Consider the following 23,519-nt stretch of genomic DNA (forward strand, 5'->3'; position numbering starts at 1 on the left):
TTCCTCCTTAAAGAGGGGTATTATGCAGTGCCAGTAGAAAAGCTTTTCTGCAGCTCCACTATTCATATCACATATGGTGCTATGGCTGGGCAAAGTCAGGCAGTCTGACCTTGGGGATAAGGTTTTAAAACTGGCTAATGAGGCCTACAATAAGCACTGGGGAAAAAAATAAAAACAGCAATCCCCAAAGAATTGAAATTAATATCCACAGCAGCATGGCATGGTGGACCAAGTCATCCTCACAGGTCAACTGAGACCTTGATGGTATGTCTCCACAGTTACCCTTGGACTCAGCATGTGGTTAGAGCTCAACACAGATGTTTGAATGGGTAAATGAATGAATGTTGAAACCCACCAATGCAATCCTTACATTCTGTCAATTTTTGGTTCTTCTAATAAAAATTTTCATAGGGCTCTGACTCTTTTGATGGAAAATAAAGCAAATAATTAAACATAAGCATTCCTGTGTCTTCTTCCTCTGATCATTAGTCCCTTCCTAAATGAATGGACTTCTTTTAAAGAAAGACATTCAGTCAAGATTTGGGTGTCATAGTCTAGTTAAAGGCAAGCTTCTACCCTACAACTATTTGATTGATCAATCAATCAATTGGTAGATAAAAACAACTGTATTTATTCATTTTAATAATCTCTTCATTATCCACCCTGCTTGGAGAAAAAAGAATATTTATAGCTAGTCAAATATTCTAGCCAAAAAAGATTTGACACATGAGGATTGTAGTCTTACAAAAAATTGAGTGGTGGGACTTCCCAGGTGGTCCAGTGGTTAAAATCTACCTTCCAATATAGGGGACATGGGTCCTATCCCTGGCTGTGAAATGAAGATCCCACAAACCATGGGGCAACCAAGCCCTCATGCCACAAGTAAGATCTAATGCAGCAAAATAAGTAGATAAATAAATATTTTTTAAAAAGAAATTGGTAATAACTTGCACATAAACATTGATCATGACTACGTAGAAGTCCCCTAAGAACCCACCATAATGGAACATTGACATCATTTACCATTGTATCATGGAATATGGTGGTATTGGTAACATATTGCTATCTGGTAAAGTTCTGGCTGTTTATCAAATGGAGAGAGAGAGAGTGTGTATGTATATCGTCATCCTTGTTCCAGATAAGATTTAAGATGGAAGGGGTATAATGATTACTTTACCAGCTTGCAGACTAAACTATTGTTCCTTCCAGGAAGATCTCCAACACTTGGCTCAGCACTGGCTGGTTCACAATGACAATAGCCCTGGAACTCTGTGACAGGATCAATGTTTATGGCATGGTGCCCCCAGACTTCTGCAGGTAGGATTTATTCTGCACACATAATTCATCAGCAGTGTTATGCAGTGTTTATAAATATCTGATTCCAAATATCAACCACGAGACATGTCTTACTGTCTTCTTAAAGCAATTAATTAACATGTCCCAAGTCCTGGTTCTAGAAACAACAAACAGCATTTAATTATGTGATATAAAATATTGAAAGTTTTTTGTTTGTGCTGCTGTAGAATTAATCCATCTTGTGGGCTTCATTTATCCTCTGAATATTTATCAACCAAAAGTAATGCAATAATTGGTATAATATTAACGATGAACGGCATTAAGAAATATTAGTTTTATTCTCATTTGAAAGGAATGTGGTAATTTTTAATGAATTAAAGAGGGCAATTTCTTTGACAGTAAGGCCTGTTTTCTAAAATTAAAATATTCCTCTGAGTCTCTTTCCCTTTCCACATCAGCAGCCTCAGTTTGTGCTTCTAAGACCAAAAGCGCAGGCATAATTATTTTGATGTATCGCTTTGAAGGAAGCATACATCTCTGTTGCTACCTTAAGTTACCTCCTGGCATGTGCCCAGACAGAGTTTGGTATGTACTCAGAGATGCGCTGAGAGACATTCGGGGCCTGATTTGTGGAAGCCTGATTGAAAATCCACCTGTAATCTTGAGGAGTGGTGCCAATAAATTCAGAAAGTTTCCTAGTTCTCAGGCATGCCTGCTGCCCTGCACATGGACTCAGTTCTGATCTTCAGATGGTAAAACCTAGGGTAGGAGGGCATTCCCAACTTGTCCATTAAAATTTATACTCACTGATATCTTCATGTGGGGCTGGTGGCTCAGTGGTAAAGAATATGCAATGCACGAGACACAGGAGACACGGGTTCTATCCCTGGGTCAGGAAGATCCCCTGGAGGAGGACCGAGCAACCCACTCTGGTAGTCTTGCCTGGATAATCCCGTGGACAGAGGAACCTGGCAGGTTACAATCCAGGGTCACAGATCAGACATGACCTAGCAATTGAGCAGGCATGCCTGCATACCTTCATGTGTTTTAAACCTAACAGCTTCTCGAAGGCCATGGATCTTTAGATAAAATCTACAATCGGGAGGTTAGATGCATGGATGATTAAGCATGATGAAGTAGACATCATGCCATTACCACTTTGCCACTTCCCTCCCATCCTTTTTAACCCAAAGACAACACAGCAGCAGTACTAATGTATATGTGACAGTCAGGTCACAGGGAAGGAAAGACATGGATAGAACAGGCCTGTGAAATCTTGGACTCACGAATCCCCAGGGAAGACCTAATGTATTAAGGAAGGATACGGAGTCTGTACTCAGATGGCACAGGTTCAAAGCCCAGCCCCGCCACTTACTAACCTAGTGTGACCTCGAGCAGGGCACTCAATCTCTCTGTATCTCAGCTTCCTTGCCATTAGAAGTGGATGTGATGATAGTAATAGATGCTGCCTCATAGGTTTGTTGAGAAGATCTCCTGGAGGAGGGCATGGCAGCCCACTCCGGTATTCTTGCCTGAAGAATCCCAGACAAGAATACTGGAGTGAGCAGGAATACTGGACAGAGGAGCCTGGCGGGCTATAATCCATAGGGTTGCAAAGAGTCAGACACGACTGAAGAGACTTAGCACACATGCATGCACATATGGTGGTGGGTGAATTAAATAAGCGAATACACATAAGTGCTTGGAGCAGCGCCTAGTACATGACCAGAGTGAGCGTGGGCCCTCACGCAGTTCCTCACCACTTCATGCACTGGCTTTGTTTCCCCCTTTAACGACCTCCATGCAGAAAGTTAGGTTGGATGGTGTCAAAAAAAACCAAACTGCCTCCTCAAACCAACAGGCCAGCAAAGGCAGTGGCAGCAGCCCCTTTGGGCATGCCAAGAGCCATCAAAGCTGATGGTTAGATGGCAGATATAATTATGTAATATTGCCATTAAGATGCCAGAAAGAAAGAGTATAAATAAATTGAAATGTTAATGACTTAAAGTGTTCAAGGAAATATTCCATTTATTATGGAAAACAAATGAAAGGCAAGTTAACTTGTCATTTCTCTTACTCAGAGTTAGTTCATCACAACCTAGAGCTCGTGGGATGGGAGCAATTTCTGGAATGACACTAGTAAGGAAGTCCAGATACTGCCCATGCACCGGATGGAATTGCCACCCACTCAGAATTTCTGTCCTTCAGTCACCATCCCAGAGGTACCATAGGTATTCTCACAAGATGCTTTTGGCAAAAATTCTTCAGGAGGATCCCTACCCCGAGTGTCCTTCTGGGGAAAGTGGAGAGGTCTGCTGGGTGTCTTCTGATGCAGAGGGTTAGGCTGGAGATAGCATCCTCTTCAGTCCCAATGCCTGTTTAGAAAGGAAAAGAAGGGAAAGACCAGGAGCAGCACAGACTAATCCCAAGTTCCTTTCCTCTTCATGCCCTGGACACCTGGGTTGGACCACCAGGCACCCACGTCCCAAATGGTGGAGGCTCATCTGCAAGATGAGGATGAGAAAACAATAATAAGTGAATGGGTCATGGTGAGGATTAAATGAGATCATGGATGTAGAATGTCTGACACAGTGCCTAACACAGGGAAGATTATTAATATCATTCATGTTATTAATACATTATACTATAAGAGATACAAACTATTAATAATTATTAATATTATCTTAAGGACTCAGGAGTTTCCCAGAAAGGTACAAGGAATTTTGAGGGTGTTCAAAGAATAGGCCACAGCTCTTGCTTTCTAAAGGGTTACAATAAGCCTCATTTGCCAGGAAATCTAACACAGCAGAGCCACTTGTAGTTAAATGTCTCTTGCAAACAACATCTGCCACCAAAGAATGAAAATGCAACTTATAAGCTAATCCTGCTACTGGCCTGACCAGTCCCCATTTTGTCCTGATTTTGAAAGAAGCTAAGAACTCTAAGGCTAACAGAGTATGTGTATCATGAGTTCTAGGACTTACAAAAGTAAAATATCACAGGAAAGGTGAGATAGCAGACCTATGCTGGTTGAGCCCACCAGAATATAAACACCTAGAGGGCAGAGACTTTTGTGTGTTGAGATCACTGTTGGAGACGTGGTACACAGGACAGTAGATAGGTACCATCCTGGCCTATAGAAGATGCTTCATACATACCGAGTGGATAATGGCCCTGCCCATTGTCTCTCATGCTGTAGTAAAAGGGTATTTAATGGTGAACATAAGCCATTTCTGCCTCTCAGAAGCTATGTGACCTTGAGAAAGTTATTGAGCCTCACTGAGCCTTCGTTACTTTGGGCAAGTTACTTTGACTGTCTACCTCAAGCCTTAGTTTCTATGTCTGAATGATGGCAGCAGTAGTACTTACCTCCAGGGTTTATGTGATAATCCCATGAGATAATAGATGAGAAAGGCATGGCACAGCCTTGGTGTATGCTAAGCATGGATAAATCTACCAAATGAAAGGATTCGCTCATCTGCACTTGTGGATGCCCATGAGTACATTTTAAGAAGCTGTTCAGTGAGTGCTAATCAGTCAGTGGGAAGGACCTGGCTCCTGGAAAGGGAAGACATTGCAAGCATGTTCAGTTGTGCCCGACTCTTTACGACCCCATGGACTGTAGCCAGCCAGGCTCCTCTGTCCATGGGATTTTCCAAGCAAGAATACTGGAGTGGGTTGCCATTTCCTTCTCCAGGGGATCTTCAGACCCAGGGATCAAACCCATGTCTGTTGCGTTGCAGGTGGGTTCTTTACCAATGAGCCACCAGGGAAGGCCCTCACACACTTCTAAAGAGAATCTGATCATCACTTTCTCATTGCCAAGGAAACTGAGGCACAGAAAGACTAAAGATTGGACTAATTCTGCAGTCATTTCCAGCAGCTTAGCATGGCAGTGACCCAAAGGGAATCAATGTCGCTTGCTGAATACTGGGACATATAGGGAGGGGGTGGGGTAGGACAGGGAGTAGAGGCCTAAATTATATCCTACGGAGCAGACAGCTGAGGAAAGCCACGAGTGCCTGACTTCTAAGAAGTGTGCGTAGATTATCCCCTACAGGCCTAGAGCTGTCATCGTCTTCCAGTTCTCCTGCAGGTCTGGCCTTCTCACCCCTCCCACCCAGAGGGGCCTGACTTACTTCCAGAGAAAGTAAATCCCAAGGACAGAGAAACCTGGTGGGCTATGTCCATGGAGTCATAAAGAGTCGGATACAATTGAACACCCCCATAATGCCTTCCCTTTCCAGCAGCCAGGCCCTCCCCACAGACCGATTGCCATTTATTGGCCAGAAAACTTCTAGTAGCCACTTCTAGTATTTCAGGTGCATGGATTCCTTGGGGAGAATAATAACCCTATGTTCATATTTAAAATCACAAATGGAGACAATGAATGTGTAAATGGCCATGTTGGCAGATGAAGGACATGTTATTCAAAACCTGGCAGTATCTAACACTGATTAAAAATCACGTGACTTGTGTGCAACCGATTCCTCCTTAGTTTGGTGCCACTGTAGCCTTCTGACTGCTCTCTCTGACTCTGGTCTCTTTCTCTAGATAACCATCAAATCTGACTCTGTCACCAAAACCCCTCAGTAGGTCCCCACAGTTTTTAGAACAGTGTTCACACTCCCTAGCTGAGCACACAAGCCCTCAGGACCTACCCTCTGCAGCCACTTTAGTCTCATCTCCTGGCTTCTTCAGTGAAGGCTCAGTGGGTAAAGAATCTCTCTGCAGTGGAGGAGACTTGGATTCGATCTCTGGGTTGGGAAGATTCCCTAGAGGAGGAAATGGCACCCCATTCCAGTATTCTTGCCTGAAAACTCCCATGGACAGAGAAGCCTGGTGGGTTACAGCACATCCACAGGGTCACAAAGAGTCAGACACGACTGAGCAACTAAGCACACACACATCTCTATTCACAGACTTATTTTAGCCACAATGAGGAACTTAAGAAGGAGCTCACCTTGTGCACACCTGTCCCTTTGCCCTTATCTTGGAATGTCCATCCCCTCCTCCTTAATCTGGCTGACTGCTACTAGTTTTTCACTGTAGTATTAATAGCTGATATTTTTCTACACATACCAAGTGCTGGCCCTATGCTCACTGTGAATACATGTGCCATTTCATTGAACCTTGATGATAATCCCAGGAGGTAAACATTTTACATATGAAGCTTGAGGACATGAAACAGCTGCCAACGTTGTGGGGCAGGAAAGTGATGGAGCTGCGATTTGAACTCAGGTCTCCAGGACTCAAAAGGCAAAACTCTTAACATCTCACTCCAGTGCTTCAGAGATCCTCCTCCTCCAAGCTTTCACTGACTTCCTGTCTGGGTCAGACCTCACCTAGGCCCTTCCTAGGGCCTCTGCCCCCTCCTCCTCTGCTCACCTCACTGGGTGACACATTCATCTTCTTCATCAGCCCGTGATCTCCTTAAGGGAAGGGGTCCTATCTCAAGCCACGTTTGTATCTCCAGTTCTTGCCACTTTTTCTGGCACATAGTGTGTATTCAGTATTGATTAACTCAGCAAATAAATAAAAACCTTTCTTTCCCTGGCAGTGTTTAGGAGACTAATTCTATATTTATTCCAAGATCAAAAGTGCCAGGTGAGTGAAGAGTATAATTAACCAGTGGCAAATTCAGATTTCAAGGATCCAAAGAAGTCACTGGTAGCCACCTGTATCATTCTCAGCCAAGGCCAGCACTGGTCCTCAGAGAGAGGTTCAGGCATGAGGCATCAGTCTATTCTGCCTCTATCACTCCGACTGCAGGTTCATCAGTGTTCAGAAAGCTGGAGAAAATTAATGTCATGTCTCACCAGAGACAGCCTCAAAATATATTATTATGTGGATGTGGACCTTTAAATCATGCCATATCCATATAGGAAGGCAAATCCATTCTCTCTAGATGGACCATAAATTGCAATGAAAAAGATCTGTTATCATTGCTTTCCAAACTAAGTTATGGTGAGTATTTTTAATCCCATTTTCCATTGTAAATTATTTGTGATAATAATGGGCCAAGCATTTAAATTCTACCTAGTAATCTTATTTCTGATCGTACTTAACACATTACCAAGTTTACAACTCTCTGTTACCCATCATTTCTTGAGTATTAATTAGCAGAGTAATGACTCAGAGTGATCACTGTCATGGAACTAAATTAATATCTCATCCATAATGTGAAGGACATCTCAAAGGTATTGTGAATATCAGAGAGTTGATTCTGCTAGAGTTATTAGCTAGTGAACATTAATAAAGCTGCCAGCATAACAGGGCAAGTTCCTACCTGGCAACAGTCCACCATGTAGATGCTTACAGAGGATGGGTATGGAATATAATGCATCCATGTGGTTCACATTTTATAAAGTGAACTTAAAATCAATTGTTGCATTTTTCATAGATGTTTAATTTTTCCATAATGTTTTCTTTTATCTCTGCTATAATTTGACCAAATCTTACTGGTCACTGGGTGTTCTCATTACCTTCCTCTGTCCCGTGGGTGCAATGTTTCTGAGGTACCTGAGTGGTTGGTAGTGGATACAGGGTTCAAATGACTCACTTGTACCCTTTGATCCATGAAGGGTGGGCAGCTACAGGCTCTCAGTGTTTCCTGTGCCCCAGAAACACAAGTATTATTCCACTGGCTTCTACCGCTTCAGGTGTGCAGCAGTTCCCTTCCAAAAGAGGCTGTAAGACAAGAAATCGAGGCAACAGAATAAAGGTGTTTCATGGGGCCTCACAGGCCTGGAGCTGTGTGAGAAGGCCTGTTAGGGGAACACTTTCTTCTGAATGCTCTATAGTGTCCAGAGCAAGCCAATTTCAGAACCACCAGGACACTTGACAGATGTTGATTCAACTCTATTCTTCAAAGTTTGCGTGACTACCGGCCAGTTCAGTGCAGTACAGTCACACAGTCATATCCGACTATTTGCGACCCCATGAATCGCAGCACGCCAGTCCTCCCTGTCCATCGCCAACTCCCAGGGTGCACCCAAACCCATGCTAATTGAGTCAATGCCATCCAACCATCTCATCCTCTGTCATCCTCTTCTCTCCCTGCCCTCAATCTTTCCCAGCATCAGGGTCTTTTCAAATGAGTCAGCTCTTCGCATCAGGTAGCCAAAGTATTGGAGTTTCAGCTTCAACATCAGTCCTTCCAATGAACACCCAGGACTGATCTCCTTTAGGATGTACTGATTGAATCTCCTTTCTGTCCAAGGGACTCTCAATAGTCTTCTCCAACACCACAGTTCAAAAGCATTAATTCTTCGGCACTCAGCTTTCTTTATAGTCCAACTCTCACATCCATAGATGACTACTGGAAAAACCATAGCCTTGACTAGGCAGACCTTTGTTGACAAAGTAATTTCTCTGCTTTTTAATATGCTGTCTAATGCTGCTACTAAGTCACTTCAGTCGTCTCCAACTCTGTGCGACCCCATAGACAGCAGCCCACCAGGCTCCCTCGTCCCTGGGATTCTCCAGGCAAGAACACTGAAGTGGGTTTCCATTTCCTTCTCCAATGCATGAAATTGAAAAGTGAAAGTGAAGTCACTCTAGGTTGGTCATAACTTTCCTTCCAAGGAGCAAGTGTCTTTTAATTTCATGGCTGCAATCACCATCTGCAGTGATTTTGGAGCCCAGAAAAATAAAGTCAGCCACTGTTTCCACTCTTTCCCCATCTATTTGCCATAAAGTGATTGGGCCAGATGCCATGATCTTAGTTTTCTGAATATTGAGCTTTAAGCCATGTGGTACTATATACCATGCCAAGAATACAAGTATGTTTGAAGAGAGTGTCTGAGAGCTCTAAAGAGAGACAAAAGCACCATTCTTTCATCAGGATCTTTAGCCTTGTAGATAATCCAGGCCAAATCCAGAAATCCGGGTCAGTCTGGTCATACCCAGAAATGGAAGTATCCACCCTCACCTGTTAATGATAAGCTTTTCATAATTGCAAAGCTTAGCTTTAGAAGATTTAAAAAATGGCACATCACCAACTCCTGCTGCCAGTGATATCAGTGGCTAGAACTGAGTTTAGAAAATAAGTATGGTGACTATAGCCGTGAAATTAAAAGACACTTGCTCCTTGGAAGAAAAGCTATGAAAAACCTAGACAGCATATTAAAAAGCAGAGACATTACTTTGCCAACAAAGGTCCATATAGTCAAAGCTATGGTTTTTCCAGTAGTCGTGAATGGATTTCAGAGTTGGACCATAAAGAAAGCTGAGCGCCGAAGAATTGATGCTTTTGAACTGTGGTGCTGGAGAAGACTCTTGAGAGTCCCTTGGACTGCAAGGAGGTTCAACCAGTCCATCCTAAAGGAAATCAGTCCTGAGTATTCATTGGAAGGACTGATGCTAAAGCTGAAACTCCAATATTTTGGCCACCTGATGAGAAGAACTGACTCATTGGAAAAGACCCTGATGCTGGGAAAGATTGGAAGCAGAAGAAGGGGACGACAGAGAATGAGATGCTTGGATGGCATCACCAACTTGATGGACATGAGTGTGAGCAAGCTCTGGGAGTTGGTGAAGAACAGGGAAGCCTGGGGTGCTGCAGTCCATGAGGTCGCAGAGTGGAACACGACTAACCAACCAAACTGAACTGAAGCTCTGATTTCGCAGGGACTTAACTAAATCAGCTGTCTTCAACCTGGCTGCATGTCAGGATCTCCAACATAACTTTATAACATTATTACCTTTTCAAAAGGAGCTTCCCCGGGGGCTCAGTGGTAAACAACCCGCCTGGCAATGCAGGAGACTCAGGAGATTGTGATTTGATCCCTGGGTTGTGAAGATGCCCTGGAGGAGGAAATGACAACCCATTCCAGTTTTCTCACCTGGAAAATTCCATGGACAGAGGAGCCTGGCGGGCTACAGTCCTTAGGGTCGCAAAAAGACGAACACCACTGAGCACGAGCACCGTTTTCTTTTTAATACTTATTTATTTATGATGTGGTTGTGTTGGGTCCTATTTGCGGCACGTGAAGTCCTTGTTGAGTCATAGGAGATATTTCACTGCAGTGTGCAGGCTCTGTAGTTGCTGTACGCGGGCTCAGTAGTTGCAGTGTACAGCTCAGTTTCTCCATGACATATCGGATCCCAGTTCACCCCCCGCCCCCCATCCAGGGATAGAACCCATAGCCCCTGCATTGCAAGGCAGACTCCCAACCGCTGGACCACCAGGAAAGTCCCACATTATTATCTTTTTAAATTTTTTTGTTTTGAAAAAGTTTTAGACTTACAGAAAACATTGCAAAAATAGTACAAGAGAGTTTCTGTATATCCTTCATCCTGCTCCCCTAAAGTTAATATTCTGGTGCAGTTCTCAAAAGTAAGACATTAACCCCGGTGCAGTCCTCTCAACTAAACCGCAGGCTTTATTCAGATTTCACCATTTTGTTCTACTGATGCCTTTTGTCTCCTCCAGGACCCAATCCAGGCTCCCTTTGCATTTGCTTATCATGTCTCCTCAGTCTCCTCCAGTCTGTGACAGTTCCTAAGTCTTTCTATATCTTTCATGACTGCAACACATTTGAAGGATTCTGCTCATTACTGTAGGATATCCATTGCTTTGGATTTGTGTGATAGTTTCTCATTATTAGATTGAGGTTATGCATTACTGAGAAGGACGCCACAGAAGGAGTTGTGTCTCATATCAAGAGGTACATGATGTCAAAATATCTTACTACTGGTGATGTTAACCTTGGTCACTTGGGTATGGTGTCATCTGCTGGATTTACTCATTGTCAATTTACTATTTTTTCCTTTTGTCATTAAATACCTGGGGGGTGCTTTATGCAAATAATCTATTTCTTATCTCCCCTCCCATCATATTCATTCATGCATCTTGCCTGCAGTAATTACTGCATTATTCTAATGGCAATTTTCTACTCCCTCATTTTTTTCTAGAGTATGAATTGGAATTATACTGCAAGGAAATGCTTTTTTTCTCCCTCATTTATTTATTTAATCAGTAATTTATTGAAATCATCATGGACTCATAGATATTTATTCTATTTTACTTTATGGGACTTACAATTCAATATTGCCATTATTTATTTTGATACACAAAACCAAGTCACTTTTTAAAATACCTATGCCTGGGACCCTCTCCAAATCAATTAAACAAGACTCTGTGGAGGTGGAGCACAGGCAGTGGTATTTCTTTAAAGCTCCTCCAATGCACTAAACATTAGTTCCTTTATCCTCCCCACCTGGTTTCTCTATAAAGAAAAAGAAAATTCCTTCTTCACATTATTCTGCAGGATTTTGTTCCCACACTGGCCCCTGGGGGGCTGATGACAGGCTGCAGCCACTTAGGGAACAAACTGGCTCTGTAATTACCATAGCCCTCCCACCCGCACACCTTCACTCCCTGAGCGTCCCCTGGCCCCCACCAGCAACTTGGATGCCAGAATCCTCCCTTCTACAATAGTAGCCTCCTGATGTGGAAATTCTGCTGATTCTTATTGTTGTATTCACTTGGATCAGGTGGAGGGAAAAAACCTATAGCAGCTTACAGAAAGTCAGGTTTGAGAAAAAACTCGAGGAATTATAACCTGAAATTTTCTAAAGGAAGGGCTTTCTGAATGGCACAGTGGATGACAGCTAACAGCATGCTGACAATCTACAGGGAGATTGTTCCTGCAGTTGCTTCGGCTCTGCCTTCTATAATAAATCCCATCAAGCGCTTTTCTGCCATTTGGACAAAGTTTTAAAGTGTGGAGACAACCCCCACTTATTTGGACACCTTTGAAACCATAATAACCAAAGATGTAAATTTAATTCTCCCTTGAGGAGATCAGCAGGGAGCCAGATGTGTTTTCATTCAAGGAGATGGTCTTCCTGAATAAGGAAATTGAACCTACAGCATCCTTTAGCTGGTTTCCAATTTCCCTCTATTCCTAGGTGCCAAATCAATCTCATGATATTTTTAGAAACCTGATTGTTTCTTTAGTCATATTGATGCCAATAATATGCTCAAAACTTAGCTGAATCAGATTTAAAACCTGATGCATGCTGGAGTAAAAACTTAACACCAAGTCTACTATGGTGACATGAATTTAGCATGGTTCCCCAAATTATGCCATATGAATCTAGGAAAGATATGTTTCGAAACTTTTTATTTCTTTTTTATTTTCTTCATACTGGTCAGTTCCAACTTGAATTTTTCCTACCACACACTTTCTGTGTTGAAAACAACTTCTAGTAAAATTTGAAGGGGATTCTAATTTCTAGGGCAATAAATAAGCGAAAGTGTTAGTCACTGAGTCAGGTCCAGCTCTTTGCAACTTACAGACTGTAGCCTGCCAAAGTTCTGCTCATGAAAATTTCCAGGCAAGAATACCGGAGTGGGTAGCCATTCCCTTCTCCAGGGGATCTTCCTGACCCAGGGATCAAACCTAGGTCTCCTGCATTGCAGGCAGCTTCTTTACTGTCTGAGCCACCAGGGAAATAAATAAGTGAACGCTGTAATAACTAGATAGGGCGGGATCTGATGTCTTACTATAAAACACAGAATTACTTCTGAGACAAGCATAATAGAGATGCAAAGTATTAACTCAGCATAGCATCCAACCCAGGATGAAGAATGTTTAAATGGTGCATGACAAAAATAAATCTTTCTTCCTGGAAGAACTTTAACCTCAGAGGAGAGGAAGCTCAAAGGTTTATTGCTGTCAGAGCCACAAACTCGACACCCCTCTTGATAAAAGACTTCGATCTCTGACCTCAGTGAAGTTGCTACTCTAAAAGCCACTTGTGTATTGATCTCTGAAGAAAGCGAATAGGTATCTAGCAGGATGAGCATCTCTGGGAAACCAAGTTACTATACTTAGAGTAGAGCCGAGCGCTGGGAGGGGGGCCCTAGGGCATCAGGTGCTATAAGGTGGTTTGCAGGAAGCTGGGATGCCTTTTAAGAGAAGCCATAAGAGGGACAAGAAAAACTTAGTTTCTGCAGCAAGGCTGGTTGGTGAGTGTAGGTCAAAGTAGGAAGGGTGATCTACTGGGATATCTTGACTGCTCTTGTCATGCAGACTTCAACACAGAAGAGATGGAATGGACTGGCCTAGAATGGAAACTGGTCTGAGACCAGAGCTCTTAGAGGGTGAGATATTTTAGTAATCCAACATCAGGGCGCCAACCACCCCTCATGTTAATCCTGTTGACATTACCTTTAAGAAAGAGCAAGTATTTCTCTTCTGAGGCAGAATATAGAGACAGGGATATGGAGCACTTGCTAGGAATAAGACAAAGGCCTATTCTCGTAAATAGACAAGAAGCAAGTAAACAACAATAGCATTTCAGAAACCGATTAATGCCATAAGGAAAATAAATTCAGGGAGTTCCCTGGTGGTTCAGGGAAGACTCCATGCTCCCAGTACACGAGGCCTGGGATCGATCCCTGGTCAGGGAACTGGATCCCACATACTGCAACTAAGAGTCAGTGTGCAACTAAAGATCCTGCTAAGACCCAGCACAGCCAATAATAAATATTTTAAAAAACAAAAAGAAAGAAAATAAATCCAAGTGAGATGGAGAGAAGGGGGCAGGCATTGGTTAAGGGTTCTCTGAGGATGATACATCTGTGTCAATCCCCAGCAGTGAGGAGTTAACTGAGGGGGTGTACCAGCCAGGTGACTGCCCTCAACTGCCATGACCTCAGGGGAGGGACCAGCTTGGCAGAGCTGACCACCAGAGAGGCCAGTAAGGTCGGAGCATAGCAGACAAGGCTGAGTAGGTTAGGACAGGCTCTGGAGTGAAGCTAGCTTACATGGCCCTGTAGGCCATGCTCTTAAGTATAGCTGGAAGCCTCTGGAGGGTTTGGAGAGGGGTCGGGGTGGGGAAGCAGAATGATCTGTTTTTGTTTTATAAATATTATCATAACTGTTTGTGCTAAACAGACTGTATGGGACAAGAGTGGAAATCAGAACTACAGTTGGGTCTTCGGACTATGTAGTTTCTAAATCCTAAAAGCCTGAATGTCCTACTGCACATATTTAATCTCACTGATCACGATGGTCACTGACTTTATTTCACAACCTCAGAACCTCTCTATGTGTATATTGCTTAAACATCAGAAAAGCCATTTGTTGAAATTCATTTAACTTGAAAGTGTAGTTTGTGCTTATCAGCTTATTAAAGATAACATCTTACCTCAATCAGTGAAAGTTTTTTTTTTTTTATTTTAATCAGTTATTTCATTTTCTTCCTACAGGGATCCCAACCACCTTTCAGTACCTTATCACTATTATGAACCTTTTGGACCTGATGAATGTACGATGTACCTGTCCCATGAGCGAGGACGGAAGGGTAGTCATCACCGCTTTATCACAGAGAAACGAGTCTTTAAGAACTGGGCACGGACATTCAATATTCACTTTTTTCAACCAGACTGGAAACCAGAATCTCTTGCTATAAGTCATTCTGAGAATAAACCTGTGTTCTGAGGAATGTGTGTGGCCAGACGGAAATCCCAAGAACCCCACTGTATCAAACATTGGGCCACTGAACTTCCCAAATCACCAGACATGAAAGAGGAACAAAACTGATCGCAGGAACAGCTTCCTCCTCAAGAGGTACCATGTATAGATGCCTCTGAGGCATGACTACAAACTAGTGCAGTTGGTCTAGAAGGGAGGATTCCAGAATTAATACATGCTAGTGAGTGTTGTCCCTTTCTAAAGGGGTTACCTTAGGAGCCAAATGCACATTTCAGTGATGCTGCCGTGGCAGAAAGTGTGTAGGATCTTTTTAAGTATTGCCTTCGAAACTGAGACATAAACAACTCCACCTTAGATGTATCCCTTTGTAGAAACACCACCTCTAAAGTCATTTTTCTATCAAATTGTATCCTAACCTGAACTATAACCTTTGTTATCTGTTGGACTCTGTATGTGTGGTTTATAAAGAGTAGCCTTGAAAATATGGACATGATTTCTGAAGAGTACATCTTCACTTTCATAAGCAAATGCCCAATATTTATTTATTGAGAGTTTTTTAGTGTGCGCTAGGCCAGTATTTTTATAGATTATGATTATGTGGTAATGTATCCCTCCTAATTAGTTAATCCTGAATGCTAATTGGAAAAGGCCCAGAACTGGGAGATGAACTACCGTGCTCACAGTGCTCATGTTAGCAAGCAACGGTATATGGCCTGGAAACGTTGCATTGCATTTTTTGAACCCTCAGGCTTCAAGAACAACTATGATATTTTCCAACATGCAGAAATGCTCCAAATGACAGTATTGAAAACCAAAAACTGTGTTGTTCAAACAAAAACCAGACCAACAACAGAAACTGAAAGACAGTTGGCTTGGGTAATAATTAACGTAGGACACTTCATTTAACCCCTAGTTTCCTCTTCTGCAAAGTGATGTCACTGTACCAGAGGACAGTGACATCACTGAAGTGTCCGGCCAGATCTGAAATTCTCTCAATGAGCATCTCGTTGAGCTACATAAGGACTTTATACTTGGAATGATGGGGCTGCTGCAGTCGCAGGAGCCTTCTTTTAGGGGGCCTTTTATATCTCCCTAAGCTTCCCTGGTGGCTCAGACAGTAAAGAATCTGCCTTCAGTGCAGGAGACTCAGGTTCAGTCCCTGAGTTGGGAAGATCGCCTGGAGAAGGGAATGGCAACCCACTCCAGTATTCTTCCTGAAGAATTTCATGGACAGAGGAGCCTGGTGGGCTACAGTTCACGTGGTCACAGAGTCGGACGTGACTGAGCGACTAACACGTTCACTTTCTATCTCCCTACTACCTAGCTCCCCCTTGTGGTGAAAAAATACCTCCTCCCTGGACCCCATAGGCAAAAACCTATCCCCTGATTCTCTGGTGCTTTTTGCACCAAAAGAGTGAGAGAGAATGTATGTGTATTGCGGCAGTAGGGGGAGGTGGGGACTTTCATACTATTCCCTGTGAACGAGTGAGGCAGGAGGGAGAACTTTCATGCTGTTCTCTGACTACAAGAACAAGGAACTACACCTCTGTGAAAATGTGAGAAGAGAACCCAAGATGTTTCCGTTACATGACTCATTTATCCTATGAACTGTTCAGATTCACTCACTGCAAATCTTATATTCACTGCCGTTCCCTGGACTTCAGGAGTATAAAGGACTTATTTTATTCAAAGCCAAGATCAGCTAGTATGGAAGATTTCAATTATGCAAGTAATATTGTTCAAAAATAGCCTTTTAAAAAATATATCAATGTTTTCTTTACTCATGGCTTAGGAGGAATTAATTTCTCTAATGCCAGATTTGAAGGCACCAGCAAATATTATGTATGTAGACTGACGTTGTTTTACAAAACATGACCTGGTTTGTGATTAAAGAAGGTTTCTCACATTACCATCTTTTCCTTCTCCTTATGAAGTACTTAAATTCCATTCTCTTGAACTAGTACTATTAATTATATGGAGTACTGTTATTGAGATGCAAACACAGCCCAGATACTCATATAGCAAAAACAATATTGGTATTATTGCGGTGTGGCTTGAGCTGTAAAAAGTCAATACAATTGAAATGTCTGTCCAAGACATATTGGAATGTGTTCTTTAAATTTTCTCAATTTTTTAAGGAGACAAAAGGAATTTTATTCCAGCACAATCTCTTCTACAGCACGGACTCTGAACAAACAATACTTTATGAACTTACTAAAAATCACAAGAACATAGGCCACATTTCCTATCACTTGAAGAGATTATATTGCTCAGATGTAAATAGCTTCTTTAACAAGTCTTTATTTTTATGAAAATTCAGAAAGGCATACTCGAGACATGCAAAAATGTAGCTATATTACTGAATCCAATAATAATCTCAAATGTCTGTTATCTTTAGGTTTTAGGGGTTTTGTTTTTGTTTTTTTTTTTTTTTAAGAATATATGATAGCTCCATCTTTTTTGAAACTTTCCCCTCTCAAATACTCAAAAGAGTGTCAATCAAAGGGATTCTGAAATTCCTGGCTTTGTTGGGAAATATTTTAAATCTACATGTGGCTAGGATATGTATGTGAATTTATATTTTTTAAAAATATGGTGTAAATATGTAAGAAATCATTATCGGTCAGTGGCTTTATTGTAGCATTTAAAGAAAATACCTAGAATTCTGATAAGTTGTGCTATTGGACCTGGTTACGAGCAACTGTACTATCTTGCCAAATCATTTCATGACTATCGTTTTTAACACAGTGCAACGCCATTAAAATCAGCTCTGATATAAAAAACTACAAACCACGTTTACAGACCTCAGTGATTTCAATGTCCGATTATATTTGAAGCCTGAGTCATACTCACTATATTATATACCTTTTCCCTCTCTCCTCAGCTTTGTCATCAGCTTCCTCCTAGCTTTTAAGACCGAAGCAACTCAAAGCCACGGCGGGCCCATCCGTGGAGTCTGTTATTTCAACACAAGAACATTTGAATAGAGGCCATTACAATAGATAGCCTTTATGGGCAAGGATACAGGAATGCACAAACAAAATCAATCACTTCAAATGGCCCATAAAAAGAGGAATCTTGCATTTAATATTCTACAGTAAATATTCACCCAAGAAAACATACATTAAAAGAACATTAGGAGGTAAACATTCAGTGTGCTGCGTGGGGCCTTCGCTGTGTGATTTCCATTATGGTTAATGGGTGTTTGGTAGCTAAGCCCCTGTGCTTCACTAACCCTGGGATGTGCTCCTAAGGGCCAGACATAAAATCAGAGCCATGCAGGGACTTCCAGGATCCTAGGACGGCAGACTTGGAGCTTCTCTCCAAAAAAATAAATGAAAGCAAAACAGAGTCCTGTGCTTAACAGAGAAATTTCTACGAGGCTCCTTGGAATCCTTAGGTTACTATTGGATATGTGTATCGGATTCCAAACAAGACCACTCAAGACAGATTATCTTTGTTTTCGGAGGTTCTCTCTGTTACTGATTTATTTGAATTCCATGACAAGTGGAAGGTTATAACCTCATTTTGAAGTAAAAACTCACCTCAAAATTAAAATTATTGATTTAGATGGTAAGGGTATTTAGAAAGAAGGAAGATGTTGAAATTAGGAATGAGAGTGGTTATTTAAACACATATGTACCTATTTAATAAGCCCAAATATCTGCACTTAGGTAGGAGTGACCTCATTTCAGAAATATACCCTGGATTCCACCGGCGTGATGATTCAAGTTGTTAAACAGACCTACTCAGAGAAGGGCCTGTGTTCCCACTCTCTGTGTTAGGAGGCGATGCTAACACGTATGTCTTTCTTTCCTCGCCCAATCATGTCTCACTTGCATCCTCACTGCTTCTCTCGTAAACCTCATTCTGTCTTTGCTGTCGTTCTTTCCTGATGTCTTCTTCTGTCTACAGAGTGCTCTTAAACCAGCTGTCTTTGGGGCTTGTTAGGGTCTTCCTTATACATTTTTCAACTAGAGACCTAACTGGGGAACAGATTAGGGGTGAGTCCTGCCAGGGTAATGGTCATAGTAGGTGGGAGAGCTACAGGAACAGGTAGTTCAGAAGTACCGTCCTGGTTTCCCCAGGGTCAAGGGAGGAGAAAAGGGGAGGAATTTCAAAATTTGGACATTTTGTACTAAAATCCAGACAGCCCCAGGAAAGCCAGAACAATGGGCTATCCTATCAAAAGGGCACCCCAGTGAGAACTACAATACCAAGGTCTTTGGGGTAAAAGTGAACCAATGGCCAAGGTTGTAGCACTTGCCAGAAGATACTTTGGAATGGAAAAGATGAGAGAGTGTCTACACAGCTTATAAATGAATAGGAGTAACCCTTTTATTCCAGTTCCTCATCCCCCCATTCAGGGTACTGAGCCACCATAGAAATGAAAAAAAAAAAAAAAAGGCAGCAATCTTATTTGTTTCTACTCAGTGACCTAATGTTATATGCTACCTTGGATCGTCTTTTGTCTTTTTATGCGTGTGTCCTGTTAGTCTAGTTAGATTGTAAGCTCTTTGAGAGCAGGGACTGCTTTCTTCTTTGTCTCTGTAGCCCCATGCCTAGCACAGTGCCTTGCATACAATAGGCGCTCAATAAAGGTCTGTTGTTGATGATGACATCTTAACGTTGGCCCATTGGATTGGTAGTTGGGATATATCCTTCCATGTAAGAAGTACAAGAGACAGAATAGGTGGTCAAATAGTTAAATTTTAAGTGGGTTTTTAGAGGATCAGTCCTTAAACCTATAACATTTTTAATCAACAGAGTTGACCTAGATTCAGTAGAATAATATTGCTGAATTCATTAGGTTCGCTATGCTGGGTGTTCTGAACTCACAGAATGAAGTTCAGCAAGCTTTGTTTTCTCACTGTTAGTGAGCTGCTCTTAGCACAAATTAAATTTAATATTGACAAATGCTATACCACATGCAAAAAAGGGAAAAACATTTTGGGCTCTGACTTCTGTGATTCAACTACAAAAAGGAGGCTAAATGAGATGAGTATAGCCTGCCTTAAACTTGACAGCTTAATTAAGCTGCTGAGAATCCAACTGATGGTTACCGAAGGTCTATAAAAATTAACCGTATATTTATCTTAAAAATAAAATATCCACCCAACCTTTTGTTTCCATACAACTCATCTAAAATGGTTTCATCTCTATCAGAATATGAGGGAAAAGAACTCTTGAGAAAAGGTGTCCTCAGGTGGAGTATCCCAGGCTCCTGCGTCACCCCACCTGGCCAGTACCTGGCACCGGAAGACCACCTGGTTGCAGAGGGCAAAATGGCATAATGTCAGCAAAGGTGAGTAGCTGCTGGTTGGGACCTCGATAGGAACCATAACCATTACCTTTGTGAACATGTGAACACTCTGGAATTCCCCTCCTACATTGTCTGCTCTTCCACCTAATTATTTAATTGTGTGATCTCAATTTCAATTTTTAAACATAGAAAAAGGGCTGGAAGACACTATGTGAAACTGTGAAATGTGCTTATCTCTGACTGGATAGGATTATAGGCTTACCCATATTTTCAGAAATAATATAACTTCAAAATGTAATTTAATAAAATATTAAGAGAGATGTTATATCAGGATTTCAAACTGAATTCCAACAGGGATGTTAGTAAAAAGCTAGTACATGCCATGGCTAGCTACACATACAAGGAGGTCGTTGCTCGCTACATAAATCATCTCAAGAATTAACATCTTTAGTTCTTTGCCATGTGACTAGTTCTTTCATTTCAAAACCAAATACAGGCAATCCATGACACCGAGTCAAATCTTTATAATTGTATTTCATCTACTATCTAACGAGTTCTTTGCACCATGTCATTTTTCTTATATTTATTATTTCACAATAATCCAGTGATCCCATTGTGAAAATAAGTAAGCTGAGACTAGGACATTTTGTGCATCCAGTCCCCAGAGTGATGAAGAGAGCAGACACATAGCTTGCCATGGACCGGGCACTTTTCTAAATGCCTTACATTTATAAATGCATTTCATCCTCATGATGACCAAAATAAACAGATAATTTCTTTTAGAGCTCCCCTTTTACGGATGTGAAAACTGAGACATAGAGTACTTCAGTAACTTTGCCAGGCTCGTGAAGCTAGTAAGAGGGAAAGTCGGGTCGACACCACAGGTCTGTCTGGAATCTTTCTTCGGTCATCATATACTTCCTGGCAGAAGCTTAACCATATAGGTAGCAATTTCTATGAGAATATTTGTCATGTACTATTATATCATATTCATAGTGTACAAAATATTTGAGATATACCAAATAATAAGTGACAAATCTATAAATTATGAAGCAAACAAGGAAAATATTGCCATGACCCTTGAAGCTACCTGAGTGTTCCTTCTATCATCTTGGATTTTTGACTTTCCATTCTCTTGGTTTCTAAATAGTTGTATTATCAATACATGTAGACATATCAACAAATAATACAGTTTTTTTATATATTAATAAATGTAAATCTGTTACAACATTGTGTCTAGTCTTTCAATCTTGCTTTTTACTCCAAGATTCATCCACTCTCTTGTAATTCTCATTTGTTCTCAAGATTGTATTGCCATTGTATAAATATACCATAATTTATTTCTATCCATTTTTATGTAGACGTTTAAGTTTCCAGTTTGTTGCTTACTGCTTTTACGAACATTCTGGAAAGGTCTTTCAATACATGTGTGCAAGAATTTTTATGCAGAGTATATATCTAGGAATAAAATTGCTGGGCTATAGTATAAAATGGTTCACATGTGCATTATAGTGCCAGATTGTTTTCCAAAGTGGCTGAACACTTTATACTCCTAACAGTGGTTGTTCACATCCTTGCTAACGCATGACTTGGTATTTTCAGACTATAAATGTTTGTCCATCTAGTACATGTAAATTATATCTCATTGTCATCTCAACTTGTATTTTCTTGATTCCTTATGAGGTTTAGCTTTTTTTTTTTTTCCTTCTCCACTAGTATTACCTCATCGATGAAATGGGGCTTCTCTGGTGCCTCAAATAGTAAAGAATCTGCCTGCAATGTCAGAGACTCTGGTTAGGTCCCTGGGTTGGGAAGATCCCCTGGAGAAGAGAATGGCTACCCCCTCCAATATTTTTGCCTGGAGAATTCCACAGACAGAGGAGCCTGGCAGGCTATAGTCCACGGGGTTGCAAAGAGTTGGACACAACTGAGCACATACTCCATATGAAGTTATTATAAAATATTGGCTATATTCCCTGTGCTATACATTATATCCTCATAACTGTTTATTTTATACCTAGTAGTTTGTACCTCTTAATCCCCTTCAACTGCCTTGTCACTCCCACATCCCTCTACCCACTAGTAACCACTAGTTTTTTTTCTGTATCTGTGAATCTGTTTCTGTTTCGTTATATTTGTTTATTTGTTTTATTTTTGGATTTCACATATAAGTGAAAAAATACAATATTTGTGTTTCTTATTTCACTTATTTGTGACTGATTTCACTAGGAATATTTGTGACATTTCACTAAGAATAATACTCTCTAGGCCCACCCATATTGTTGCAAGTGGCATTATTTCATTTATTTTATGGATAAGTAACTCATCATTGTACCTACAGATATCACATCTTCTTTATCCATTCATCTATTGGTAGACAATTAGGTTGCTTCCATATCTTAGCTATTATAAACAATGCTGCTAAGAGCTTTGTTGTACATATATTTTCTAATTAGTGTTTTCATTCTTTTTGAATAAATACCCAGAATTGGAATTGCTGGATCATATCGTAGTTCTATTTATAAGTTTTTGAGGAACTTCCATATTGTTTTCCGTAGTGGCTGCACCAAGTTATATTTTCACTAACAGTGTACCAGGGTTCTCTTTTCTCCTCATCCTTGCCAATAATTTTTATTTGTCTTTCTGATGATAGTCATTCTGAAAAGTATGAGATCATATGTCATCGTGGTTTTGATTTGCAATTTGCTGATGATTATTGATGTTAAGCATCTTTTGATGTGCTTGTTGGTCATATGTACGTCCTCTTTGGAAAAATGCCTTTTTGGGTCCTCGGTTCATTTTTTATTCAGGTTATTTTATTTTTCTTGATACTGAGCTGTATGAGTTCTTTACACATTTTGAATATTGACCTCTTATCAAATGTATCATTTGCATATATCTTCCCCATTAAATAGGTTGTTTTTTGTTTTCTTGATAATTTTCTTCACTGTGCAAAAGCATTTTAGTTTGATTAGGTCACTTTTGTTTATTTTTGCTTTTATTTTCCTTATCTGAAGAGACAGATCCAAAAAACAATATTGCTAAGATCTATATCAAAGACTGTATGGACTCAAATTGGAAGGGAAGAAGTAAAACTGCCACTATTTGCAGGTGACATGATACCACACATAGAAAACCTCAGACGCCACCAAAAATCATTAGAACTAGTGGATGAATTCAGTAACGTTGCAGGATACAAGATTAATATGCATAAAATTGTTGCATTTCTATACATTAATAATGAGTTATGAGAAAGAGAATTCAAGAAAATAATACCATTTACAATCTCATCAAAAAGAATAAAATACCTAGAAATAAATTTAACCAAGGAAGTGAAAGATCTATACTCTGAAAACTTTAAGACACTGATGAAGGAAATTGAAGATGATACAAATAAATGAAACATTACCCTGTGTTCAGAGACTGGAAGAATTAATATGGTTAAAATGTCCTTATGACCCAAAGAAATCTACAGATTTAATGCAATCTCTATTAAAATACCCATAACG

General features: G+C 40.8%; 1 protein-coding gene across 1 annotated transcript in view; it reads left to right on the forward strand.

Moving 5' to 3' along the window:
* ST6GALNAC5 (ST6 N-acetylgalactosaminide alpha-2,6-sialyltransferase 5) overlaps positions 1-19,366 on the forward strand; it is a 217,176-nt gene extending 197,810 nt beyond the window's left edge. The window contains exons 4-5 of the mRNA XM_042249885.1: positions 1,210-1,317; positions 14,522-19,366. Of these exons, the coding sequence (XP_042105819.1) occupies positions 1,210-1,317; positions 14,522-14,753 (340 nt within the window). The 3' untranslated portion in view covers positions 14,754-19,366. The remainder of the gene's footprint in view (positions 1-1,209; positions 1,318-14,521) is intronic.
* The last annotated feature ends 4,153 nt before the right edge of the window (positions 19,367-23,519 follow it).

The sequence above is a fragment of the Ovis aries genome, chromosome 1 (assembly GCF_016772045.2).
Source record: "Ovis aries strain OAR_USU_Benz2616 breed Rambouillet chromosome 1, ARS-UI_Ramb_v3.0, whole genome shotgun sequence".
NCBI classification, from domain to species: Eukaryota; Metazoa; Chordata; class Mammalia; order Artiodactyla; family Bovidae; genus Ovis; species Ovis aries.